Source organism: Hemiscyllium ocellatum, chromosome 9 (assembly GCF_020745735.1).
Source record: "Hemiscyllium ocellatum isolate sHemOce1 chromosome 9, sHemOce1.pat.X.cur, whole genome shotgun sequence".
Lineage (NCBI taxonomy): Eukaryota > Metazoa > Chordata > Chondrichthyes > Orectolobiformes > Hemiscylliidae > Hemiscyllium > Hemiscyllium ocellatum.
The window spans coordinates 111,015,087-111,028,076 of record NC_083409.1 but is presented as its reverse complement, the minus strand read 5'-3'; the positions used below and the strand labels follow the sequence as shown (position 1 = coordinate 111,028,076).

Below are 12,990 nucleotides of genomic sequence, written 5' to 3'. Positions count from 1 at the left end.
CAGTGGCCACATGTGGCCTGAGCTCTGTTCAGTTTAGAAGAATACTTTTATCCTAATAGCAAAAGTAGGCTGTTCCTTGTGTAGGAATTGCACACTAGGAGAATTTCCAGATTGTCAGACTTTGTAGAAGTCTCTTGAGAATTAGAATTGAAAAGGAATCCATGCCTTCAAAACTTAAAAAAATGATCCTAGGCCAATAAAACTGGACAGACTTAATTAAGTAAGGAGTTAAGGTAGATGTAGTACTTCAGTGGGTTTGAGTATCTGTGAAGGCTATTGCTGAGAAAATGCCTCAATCTTTGCTTATATTCATGCCTTTATGATGAAGCATAGAAACATAAAATGTCTTGTTAACTTTTTCTTAGTAAAATGCTTTTACCTGGGATCCTGGTATTTCTTTGTGGAATGTTTGTACAGTATCCCTAACCATTCTGGTTAGATCATTGTAAAGTTCAGACTCGTTGTCAATCGTGAGCGTCACATCCAAATTGATGCCATCCATAAAAAAATGTTTTACAACAAAAACATAGTAACTGATCCATTTCTTCCTCTGATTTTGATTGGACAATATTTCAAGTCTTAGCTTTGCTGAGAAACAAGTTAGAAACAGCAGATAACATCTTCTACATCATTTGCATAGCAAGGCATCCCAAACTACTTTAGAAAACAGAACTACCAACATCAAGCAAGAAGTAGAGAAGGATAATTTAGTGAGAATATTGGTTTCAAGGCCTTTCAATATCTTGAAGTACTGGGCTGCCCATTAATTGTTGCCGTGGTGCATTTCTTGTTCTGTAAGTGGATATGATTACTGTGCAAACAGGAATTTGCAATACGCAGGTAGAGTCAGGTTTAAATACAGCACACAGGTGTGACAATAAGTCTGTAAGTTAGCTCACTGAGCTGGAAGGTTTGTTTTCAGACATTTCATCACCATACTCAGTAACATCATCAGTGAGAGTCTCTGGTGAATTGCTGGTGGTATGTCTCACCTCTCTATTTATAGGTCTGGTTTTCTTAAAGTGGATGATGTCATTTCCAGTTCTTTGTTTTCAAGGGAACACAGAAAGGCTCCAAATCAGTGTGTTTACTGATGGAGTTCTGATTAGAATGCCATGCCTCTAAGAATTCTTGTGCATGTCTTTGTGTCGCCTGTCCTGGGATGGTTGTGTCGTCCCAGACAAAGTGGTGTCCTTCTTTGTCTGTAGGTATGGAAACTAGTCGTGTCTTTTGGTGGTGAGTTGGTGTTCACGTATCTTGGTGGCAAGTTTCCTGCTGGTTTGTCTGATGTAGGTGAAACAATTAGGAGAAAGTGAGGACTGCAGATGCTGGAGATCAGAGCTTAAAAATGTGTTGCTGGAAAAGCGCAGCAGGTTAGGCAGCATCAAAGGAACAGGAGAAGGGCTTATGCCCGAAACGTCGATTCTCCTGTTCCTTTGATGCTGCCTGACCTGCTGTGCTTTTCCAGCAGCACATTTTTAAGTTGGTGAAACAATGTCACAAATGTCAGATTGTCCAAACGAAGTCTTCTGATGTCATTCCATCCACATTGTAAATCTTCGTTTGCTAAAAAAAAGTGATATTTTGATCCAATATTGTTTTAAAATCATGATGTGGAGGTGCTAGTGTTGGACTGGGATGGACAAAGTCAGAAGTCAGACGAGACCAGGTTATGGTCCAACAGGTTTATTTGAAATCACAAGCTTTCAGAGCATTGCCTCTTCATCAAGTGATTTCAAATAAACCTGTTGGACTATAGCCTGGTCTCGTCTGACTTCTGACCTTGTTTTAAAATAAACAATTTCAAGTTGAAACTGCAATATGGGCTGCAGCACCAATACTATTGGTGAGGTCCTCATTACTCTACAGAAAACTTACAAATCCAGGTGTCATTTAACTTGCAAACAACATCCATAAATATAAATATCTATATTGACGTAGTGCCTATAACACAGCAGGATGGCTCAAGACTCTTGTCTGATGTGAGAATATACAGAGGAACCTCAATTACCCGAAGGACATGGGCGGGGAATATTTCATTCAGTTAATCCAGTGCTGGATAATTGAATGTTGGATAACATAGTTAGCCAAGCATCAGGACCATGTGATCTTGTTTGGATAATCCGAAATTCAGATAATCGAATGTCAGATAATCGAGGTTCCTCTATATATTATATATCGATGTAATTTATTTTAGAGTTTAGAATTAGAACTAGTGAGATGTGAGTTTGGACTGTGTGTATGAGAGTGTTGAAGGACTGACTTGACACTATGTCAGGATTCATAATTTTTTTAAGACAGTAAGAAAGAAAGAGCCCCTTGGGTAATCATGACAATCTGTTTGCTTTGGAAGAGTCTTACAAGTAACAACATATTCACTGGAAAGCTTTTGTTTTCAGTTCCGAATGGAGGTGCTATGAAAATTCGATGTTTCATACAGTTGCCCCTGAAGTGAGGAATTAATTTAGTACTGTTAGGAAGCAGGTTACCTTGTGTTAGTGTATTAGTATGATGGTTCCACACCCAGAAGTCAAATAAATCAAAACTTAGTTGTGTGCTAAATCAAGGAAAATGCTACCTGAACATCCAAGACCAGTCCTTGAAAGGAACAGGTAAGTCAAACCTACACAAAACCAGAAATTGCTGGAAAAGCTCAACGGGTCTGGCAGTATGTGTGGAGTGAAAGCAGAATTAATGTTTCCAGTCCAGTGACCCTTCCTCAGAGCATGTGTTGATGTGTTGAGAATGCACCTCTCTCGTAATGTGATAGTGTGAGGATAAATATTATTATATTTATGTGTTTTAAAATCTTTCAGGCATGGATTTTTTTTTCCTTTGCATAAAACATTTCTGTTTTATTTTACAAATGAAATCTGCAGTACCGTGTGGTTGTGCTTTTTTCAGGAGTGGTGCTGGTCTATGAGAAATGTCACTGAGTTGGAACTCCAGGCCAGTATTGTGGAGACATGGTTTTGAAGCCCATCATGACAGATGGTGAAATCTTCATTCAATAAAAATCCGGCATAACCACCTATCAACTGCCATTGTGGTTAGCACTGCTGCCTCACAGCACCAGGGTCCCAGGTTCGATTCCAGCCTTGGGTGACTATCTGTGTGGAGTTTGCACATTCTCCCCCTGTTTGCGTGGGTTTCCTCCGGGTGCTCCGGTTTCCTCCCACAGTCCAAAGACGTGCAGGTCAGGGGGTTGGCCATTCAAAATTGCCCATAGTGTTCGGTGTACTAGTCAGAGGGAAATGGGTCTGGGTGGGTTTCTCTGCGGAGGGTCTGTGTGGACTTGTTGGGCCGAAAGGACTGTTTCCACACTGTAGGTCATCTAATCTAGTCATTAATATCCTTTAGAGAAGGAATCTGCTGTCCTTACCTGGCCTGGCCTACATCTTATTCCATACCCATATATAGCATTGTGACTGAGTCTTAATAGGCTTCTAGGCAATTTGGAATAGACAACAAATGTTTGTCTGGCCAGTTGTGAGAAGCGCTTCTGAAGTTTGTTGTTTCTGCAAACATCCCAAGGCAAAGTCATGGGGTGGAGGTGGGGGTGGTGGGGGCGCGGTATATGTTAAGCTAGATATGCTTGCACAAAGAGTTACAAGTAGCTGTAATATGAGATTATGAGATATTGTTTGGCTTGCCCTATTTGGGAACAAAAGTGGAACTGCCAATCCCAGAAACTAGAGATTTGTTCTTAAAGAAGTATATACTGGGCTTGTCCTCCTCTTTGTCTTTCCTCAGGAAACAGGGTTTATTGGCACAGACTCCGCCCCTTGAATTCGCCGTTCATCCCCTCTGGCTGGGAGATTGGGTCCTAATTAAGTCATGGACAGAAACTAAATTGCAACCGGATTGGGAGGGACCATATCAGGCTCTTTTGACTACTGGATTCTGGATTAGTGGTGCTGGAAAAGCACAGCAGTTCAGGCAGCATCCGAGGAGCAGTAAAATCAACTGATGAAGGGCTTTTGCCCGAAACGTGGATTTTCCTGCTCCTCGGATGCTGCCTGAACTGCCATGCTTTTCCAGCACCACTAATCCGGAATCTGGTGTCCAGCATCTGCAATCATTGTTTTTCTCTCTTTTGAGTACTGAAACAGCGATAAGAATGGCAGAAAAAGTCTGGACTCACTACACTCTGATCAAAGGGCCAGTGGAATCTCCAGTTGAGAAAGAAGTCTGGACAACTGAATCAATGCAAGAACCACTGAAACTCAGGCTAAAGAGACTTTGAGTAACTGGTTATACAGTGGTGACACGAGCGCGGTATTATTTCTGTAGGATTGTATATTAAGTCTTTTTGGTGCTTCAACATGATTTTTAGAATGCTGGGGATGCTTAGAGTTATGATACTAGCTCCCTTAGTATTGGGATTTTATCAAACATCATTTTCATATGTGTTATTAATGATCCCTGAGTCTGATAATCCATAAGTAATAGACGCTGATGCATGCAGCTTTGTAAATTGTGGGGATGTAGATAATCAGAGACAGTACCACAGCTCAGAGATACATCTTAAGTCCTACAGGGATGGCTTTGGGGATGGTACTTGGCATAATGGTCTCGTCACAGTACACCTGGCCCCTTTCCGACCAGTTCTCGATTGTCCCGATAAAAAGTGTAACCCAATATACCTAACAATAAAGAAAACCGTATGGCACGAAGTGATTCTGGGGGGGGGAGCACCTATCGGGTACAATTAAATGAAACATTTGCGATAGAAATGAAAACAAACGAGAATTTCTCAAGCTGTTGTTTCCGAATTATTGTAGGAAAGGGAAAATGGGCAGAACAACTGGATAATAAGATTCAACCTTTCATCCCTCTCGATGACCCTAAGGTGGTAAAATTACAGAGGTGGAGGACTTGAAACAGACCATCGAAATAGAAACTGGATACTGGGATGCAAATGCCTGGGTTGAATGGGTCAAGTATCCTGTAAAAAATCTGAATAAGAGCAATTGCTTTGCATGTGCCTCTGGTAGACCAATGGCCCAGGTTGTTCCCCTTCACCCGGGTGGAAGCGAGACAGGAAGGGCATGAAATGTATGATAGCCCTGTATCAGGATGAGGCTACATGGGATGATAGGAACTGTACCTCCCTATCTCTGATGTTCCCTCCCTTGGAGAAGAAAGACTTAAAAGCCCCCGCTATGTTTTCAGCTGCAGTTGGAAATCACACATCGTGTGTACGTAGACAAGGTACAAATCGGTCCAGAGACTTGGGGGAGCTGAAATTATGTACAGAAATTGAGAATGTCACCAAAACAGAGAAGGGAGGGAACTACTCAGCACTGAAGGTTCCCCGAGCGGATCTGTGGTGGTACTGTGGAGGCAAAATATTGAGACCCACCCTACCTCCAGAAGGGGAGATATGTGCAATTGTACAATTGGCAATTCCATTCACCTTGGCATTTGAAGAGGAGAAGATAGCAACGAAAAAGTGGGAGGGGTAAAGACATCATTATTAGACACCTCTTTTGATGATAGGATTTATCTAGACTCTGTAGGAGTTCCTAGAGGGGTGCCGGATGAGTACAAGGCTTGCAACCAGATTGCAGCAGGTTTTGAATCAGCTCTATTCTGGTGGGTAATGGTCAACAAGAATGTGGACTGGATAAACTATATTTTCTATAACCAGCAAAGATTCATCAATTACACTAGGGATGCAGTCAAAGACATAACAGAACAGCTTATTGCAACCAGTAAACTGGCCTGGGAAAATAGAATGGCCTTCGATGTAATCTTAGCTGAAAAAGGGGTGTATGCGTGATGTTAGGAGGGAGCCGTTGTACTTTTATTCCAAATAATACAGCACCTGACAGGTCAATCACTCGTGCCTTGCAAGGATTGACCACCTTGGCGGAAGAATTGGCTGACAATTCAGAGGTGGACACATCACTCGCGGGATGGCTGGAATCATGGTTTGGAAAGTGGAAGGTGGAAGGGAGTGGTAGTCTCCCTGATAGTGGTAGCAGGGGTACCGGAAGCAATTGGCTGTTGTATCATACCTTGTGTATGGGAATTAACCCAACGGCTGATTGAGACAGCCTTGGCAAAACAGATGCCCCTAAAAAGTAATCAGGCAGAGGAACTCTACCTCTTGAACAATGAGGGGATGGGTGACCTTGAGGCCAAGATGGATGAAGTCTCGGGGATGGTGCTTGCAAATTTGTGGGCAATATATGAAAGAAATGCAGAAAACAACAATTTTTTTTTAAAAGGGAGGAATTGTGAGAAGCGCTTGTGAAGTTTGTTGTTTCTGCAAAAATCACAAGGCTGAGTCATGGGGGGTGCGGTATATGTTAAGCTAGATATGCTTGCACAAAGAGTTACAAGTAGCTGTATTTCGCTTCTGCAAAAATCACAAGGCGGAATCACGTGGATGTTTACCAAGAAATAACTAACCGTAAAGGGAGATGGTCGACTGGGAGAAACAGATGTATTGACATGACAGTTGCAAGTGTCATGCACATAGGGAGTTAGTATGGAAAAGATAACCAAATAAGACCCAGTGTTGCATCAGCAAAAGTAATAAGACTCAGCTATCAGGGGGGGTGGTTACATGCCAACAACAGGCCACAGACAGATGTGGTAACCCGATTAGATTAGCAGTTACACAGAACAATACAACTATCACATATGAGGTAACGGGGGAAGTACTGAGAGACTTAATTGAACTATACAAACTGTAATGTCACCTCCTGATCAGGGTGCCTCCTATAATGGTCATCCAGCTTTCAAGATCGTATGAACAAAAACTGCTCCAGAATTTGACTTGGACTGAACTTATCGAACAGTGAGCTTTGTTTCTCACACCAGTAATGCCCACAGCCAGTGAATGAATTTTTAAAAAATTGAAGAAAGAACCAAATATGATTTAAGACTCCAGATTTCAACCTGGGATCTCACTTGTCCTGTCAACAGCTGGGATCATGCAGACACTGTGGTGGAGAGATTGACAAATGGGTTAAGTTGGAATGTAAATGGAAAAACATAGCCAAGGCAAAAAAGGCTTTGAGGCAGGAGGTATCTGTAGATGAAGATTTATTTGAACATATCTGCACATACAGACAACCCATCAGACAGAGTGTGTAAGATGAGAGAGTTCCACCTGACTGAATATTGCAAAGTCAATCCACATCAAATAGGGAGCAAGTAACTAGACTACAGCAAGTCCTGACGGCAAATTTTGAACTTCTGGTAAGATGCAGCACAATTATAACTGTTCTTCAAATGACTTGGTAAATCAGTGCCTCTGGTGACTGCTAACTTTTCTGGTCACTGTACAGATTGTCTGACTATTTATCAGCATTTCCTTCATTGAAATCGCGGATTCAAATTTGGAAACAGATTGGAACTGTGGCTGTGTTTCCTGGTATTTTATGAATAGATTAAATGTCAGTTGAAAGCTCGTGTGAAGTCCTTGGTGCACAGATCAATAACAGATGCTAATTTTGTGTTGGGTACATACACTCTATTTTCATATTTCAGAGACGGAATGTAGAATAATCAGTGATCATTGTTCCAGAGTTGCAGGACAGTTTCAGCACAGCATCTTCACATCATCAAATTACATGGAGCATGCCACACACAAACGGAGCATTCTGTCCAACATGGTCATGATCGTGATTGGTCTCCTTAAGCCTCAATTCTATAAACTGAATGTTCCTTTATGCCACTGTCAAAAGCACTACTTATGTTCAGAGGCAAGAAGAGATTTGTCTTGCTTTGTTAAAATAACTTAATTAGTGATACAGTCCTTGAGAATTGCTGATTAAAAAACACACTCTGTTGAAGGGTTTCATCTTATACTCACCAGGACAATTTACAAGAATACCAATTTAAAGAGAACACCAACATTGATACAGTATAAGAAGCTGGTTGGTTTGCAATTGGACTCATACAAGCACAACAAAGTCGATGACAGCCATTTACTAGTTCATTTCACAGGGCATTGCCTTAACCACACAGAGGGAAATGGTCTGGTTCAAAGTTTAACGGAGGCAGGCAGTTCGCTGTCAACTCTGTGTAAATGTTTCCATCATTCCACTTCTTAACAAATCAGCCTGCTTCTCTAAAAGCGTATAAATTGGTATATTTATGAATTGTCCTGATCAGTCAAAATAAAAGGCTTGACAAACTGTGTCTTTTGATAAAATTAGTTACCTTGTAGGATCACTCGAGCCTTATTTTGATGAGCTTCACATACAATGTTTGTATCAAAATCATCATTGACAACAACTGTGGTGATCTTCGACCAGTCATAATGTTGCCAATCCGTTCCTCCTTGATCAAACATGATCACCTAGTACAGAAATCAGGCCGTCAGCAACTTGATCAAGCAAGTTCATCTGGTTATGAATTATGTTATTGGGTTGGAACAGTATAGAAACATTACTTAGACACTGAGGGTTTAGAAATCGGAGGAAGGAAAATGTGAACAATATAAACTGGCATTAAATATCTGCATTCCCCATCACTCTATCTGTTGTCAGGGGACAAGATTAGGAATGGGATCATGAACAGAACAAATCTGCAGATTATTTGCTGACTCTCCTATGATCGCCACTGAGTAACACTGAGATAATCCAAACCTGAACAGCTACTGAACAGTTACAGTGTCATTTTACACCAAGGATTGTTTCCAGGATCTGGTACATTGTATTCACCTTAATCTGAACCAGAACCTCAGTTTTACAGAGATTAAACTCAAATCACAATGTACTTCAATATGACCCCAGGACGTTGCCCTGGTGTTTTCTCTGGGTCAATATTCTGTGCAAACGGTAATCCTGACCCATGGGATTAAACTGTCAGAATGGATCACACTTCGTTCCAGAGGCTGTACATCAGGGACACCGTTTAACAGAAATCTTTTCCTGCTGCTGCTGCTGCCCTTGTTAAAATATCTTTGCACTGCTCAGTTTTCCCGAGGCTCCTGTTTCACACAGGCTGGAACGAGAGCAAGTTACACACTTTCCCATCCGGATTGGAGAGAATTTGATCCTCTCTACATCCCAAAAAGGATCTGAGCTGGTCCAGCTCCCCCTGTCCCTGAGCAGGACTCAGCCCCTCAGCCTGGACCTGACCCTTGGTTTGTGTCAAGGAGCCTTCTCCAGCCTGAATCCCCCAGGGCCCGGAGTGGAGCTGGAGCCTGACTGGGAGGGACACTCTGTTCCCCAGCCGAAGCCAGGCCAGCTCCGGGGAGGGAAAGACCATCCTCCAGAGGAGAAACTCTCCCAACTCACACAACAGAGCAGGGGCTGGGGAGAGGAGCAGCAGCACACAGGGAGAGACAGGAGCTCCCATCCCAAGTGTTGCTGCTCAATGGCCTTCAAAAGACAACTTCCAGGCAACTAAAGAATTGAATGGTTTGCAAATACCCACCTCGACTTGGTACTGATGGTCGGCGGGCATGAGGTTGCACAGATTCGGGGATTGACACGGACACCATTCCCAGGGCACTTGCCCAGAGCTTGGGTAGATCCCCAGTGCCAGCACCGCCAGAAACTGCACCGAAACCAAACTCCAGCACATCCTCTCGGCCGGAGATGGAGATCCATCAGACACAGTGAGATGCTTCATTTATACCGAGTGTCACGTGAGTGATGATGCCTCCTCCTGGCTCTCTCTATCTCTATCTCGGTTTGTGTGATAACAGGAAAATGTTGATGCAAACTCCATCCTGGCAAATGTAACTTTGTAGAGAAGTTCGCATCTCCCCCTCCTCCACTCTCCTTGTCTAACAGTTAGCCCTGAACATTCCTGTAGCATTTCCTCTCTGACTTTGTGCACTGAATCTTTCGCCCCCAACTTTGCTGCAATTACTGTGAAATTGATCTTTGAAAGTCTGATTTAGTGGCACCTAACTCTAACTACTGTCTGCAGAAACTTTCCCTCATGATCCTGCCTGCCCCCAGTCCTCTGTTTCCCCAAAGTTAACTTCCCCACACCAACTCCCATCACTTCTTCCATCACTCAGCAATATCAATAGAAGTGAGGCTGGAAAAGTGCAGCAGGCCAGACAGTATCCCAGGAGCAGGAAAGTCAATGTTTCAGCCCAATAGAAATGTTGACTTGCCTGCTCCTCGGATGCTGTTTGACCTGCTTTGCTTTTCCAGCCTCACTTCTATTGACTCTGCCTTCCAGCATCTACAGTCCTTTGTCTGCGGCAATATCAACCCCTCTCACAATCACAACAACCACCCCCCTCCCCCACCCTTTTCATCTAGGACCAGACCCTCATTCCTTCTTTACAATCACTCTGTTGGCCTCCAAAACTGGTCAAGATTTGTCCCCAAACATTCTGGACACATCCTGATTGGACATTCATCTCTCACTTACTTCACCTCCTCTCCTGTGAACATGTGAATTAGGAGTTAAAACAGGCTATTCGACCCCTCCTTTACAATCCAATAACATCCTTCTTGGTTTCTTTGTAGTACAAATTCTAGATTCGCAGCGAATGCCAATCAACACGATGGCCTGGTGGTATTGTTGCTGGACTGTTCATCCAAAGACCGATGTAATACCCTGGGGACCAAGATTCAGATCCTGCTGTGCCCGAGGGTGGAACTTGAATTCAGTTTTAAAAATCTGGAATTAAAAGTCTAATGGTGACCATGTAATCGTTGTCAGTTGTCAGGAAACATCCATCTGCTTCACTAATGTTCTTCAGGGAGGAAATCTACAATCTCACCTGGTCTGGCTGATATAGGACTCCAGATCCAAATCAATGTGGTTGACTCTTAACTGCCCTCTGAGCAACTAGAGATGGGCAGTAAATGCTGGACTGGCCAGTGTTTCCCCTCATCCCATGAATGAAAAAAAAATCCCATCTATTCTGATACCCTGGATCCCCTGCTTAGGAAGAATTTGTCAATATATGTGACTTGAAAATGTTCAGTCACCCTGCCTTCCAACACAGAGTTTCACCGTCACACAATCCAAAGAGAGAAAACTTTTCTGCTCATCTCTCTGTTTTAAAACAATGCCTCTTAGTTCTTAGGAAGAAGTTACTGCAGATGCTGGAAGCTGTACTGGAAATGCTGGAGATCACAATGGGTTAGACAGAACCCATGGAGAGAGAGCAAGCGAACGTTTTGAGTCTCGATGACTCTTCATCAGAGCTGAAGTGAAGTGTAGAAGGAACAGGATTTATTCAATAATTAGGGGGCAGGGGGTGTTGTTAGTGAAGGTAGGGAGCTGATGGTGAAAAGATGGTGATAGTTCAGGGTAAAGTGATCAAAATGTGAGAATGGCAGAACAATGGTGTATCTAACTGACAGATGTGGAAGTCCCACTGGGATGGGAGATTGGAGAGAGGACACTTCACATTAGCTTTGATGAAGAGTCATTTAGACTTGAAACATTAGCTGGCTCACTCCCCATAGAAGCTGCCTGATCCACTGTGATCACCAGCATTTGTTGTTTTCAGCCCCTTAGCTCTTGTCTCTCCAGTCTGACCAAGTGTGTCTTGGGCTGGATCCGAGTGGTGCTGGAAAAGCACAGCAGGTCAGGCAGCAATCGAGGAGCAGGAAAATCGACATTTCGGGCAAAAGCCCTTCATCAGGAATGGAGGCAAGGAGCTTTCCGGGTGGAGAGATAAATGGGAGGGGGGTGGGATGGGGGTGGGATGGGGAGAAGGTAGCAAAGAGTACAATAGCTGAATGGGGGTGGGGATGGAGCCGATAGGTCAGAGAGGAGGGTTGGGGAAGGTAGCAAAGAGTACAATGGGTGGATGGAGGTGGGGATGAAGGTGATAGGTCAGAGAGGAGGGTGTGGGAGGGTAGCAAAGAGTACAATGGATGGATGGAGGTGGGGATGAAGGTGATAGGTCAGAGAGGAGGATGGAGTGGATAAGTAGGAAAGAAGCTTGGCAGGTAGGACAAGTCATGAGGATGGTGCTGACCTAGAAGTTTGGAACTGGGGAAAGGTGGGAGGAGGGGAAATAAGGAAACTGGTGAAGTTCACATTGATGCCCTGGGGTTGAAGTGTTCCAAGGCGGAAGATGAGGCGTTCATCCTCCAGGCATCGGGTAGTGAGGGAGAGGCGGTGAAGGAGGCCCAGAACCTGCATGCCCTCTGCTACATTGATGACTGCATCGGCGCCACCTCATACTCCCATCAACTTCACCAACACATTCCACCCTGGCCTTAAATTCATCTGGACCATCTCTGACACCTCCTTCCCCTTCCTGGACCCCTCCATCTTCAGTAATGATGACCGTCTGGACATCCAATCCTTCAGCGCCCTCATCCAGGTCATTTATAAACATGACAAACAGCAGTGACCCCAAACCAGATTTATGTGGTACACCACTAGTCACTGAACTCCAGGATGAACATTTCCCATTAGCCACCACCCTCTGTCTTCTTTCAGCTAGCCAATTTCTGATCCAAACCGCTAAAGCACGTTCAATCCCATGCCTCCGTATTTTCTGCAATAGTCTACTGTGGGGAAATTTATCAAACACCTTACTGAAATCCATATACCCCACATCAACTGCTTTAACCTCATCCACCTGTTTGGTCACCTTCTCAAAGAACTCAATAAGGTTTGTGAGGCACGACCTACCCTTTACAAAACAGTGTTGACTCTCCCAAATCAAATTATTCCTTTCTAAATGATTGTAAGTCCTATCCCTAACAATTCTTTTCAATATTTTGCCCACAACCAAAGTAAGGCTCACTGGTTTATAATTACCAGGGGTATCTCTATCCCCCTTCTTGAATAAGGGAACAGCATTTGCTATCCTTCTCTTCTGGCACTATTCCTATAGACAATGACAACATGAAAATCAAAGCCAAAGGCTTTTCAATTTCCTCCCTGGCTTCCCTGAGAATCCTTGGAAAAATCCCATCTGGTCCAGGGAACTTAGCTATTTTCACACTTTCCAAACTTGCTAACATCTCCTCCTTGTGAACCTCAATCACATCTAGTCTAGCAGCCTGTATCTCAGTATTCTTTTATTCC

At 43.5% G+C, this 12,990-nt stretch overlaps 1 protein-coding gene across 1 annotated transcript in view; it reads right to left on the bottom strand.

The window, feature by feature from the left end:
• LOC132818561 (di-N-acetylchitobiase-like) overlaps nt 1-9,600 on the bottom strand; it is a 50,704-nt gene extending 41,104 nt beyond the window's left edge. Inside the window, exons 1-3 of the mRNA XM_060829619.1 lie at nt 9,403-9,600; nt 8,182-8,320; nt 380-588 (exon numbers count right to left, since the gene is read on the bottom strand). Of these exons, the coding sequence (XP_060685602.1) occupies nt 380-588; nt 8,182-8,320; nt 9,403-9,600 (546 nt within the window). The remainder of the gene's footprint in view (nt 1-379; nt 589-8,181; nt 8,321-9,402) is intronic.
• Nucleotides 9,601-12,990: the final 3,390 nt, after the last annotated feature.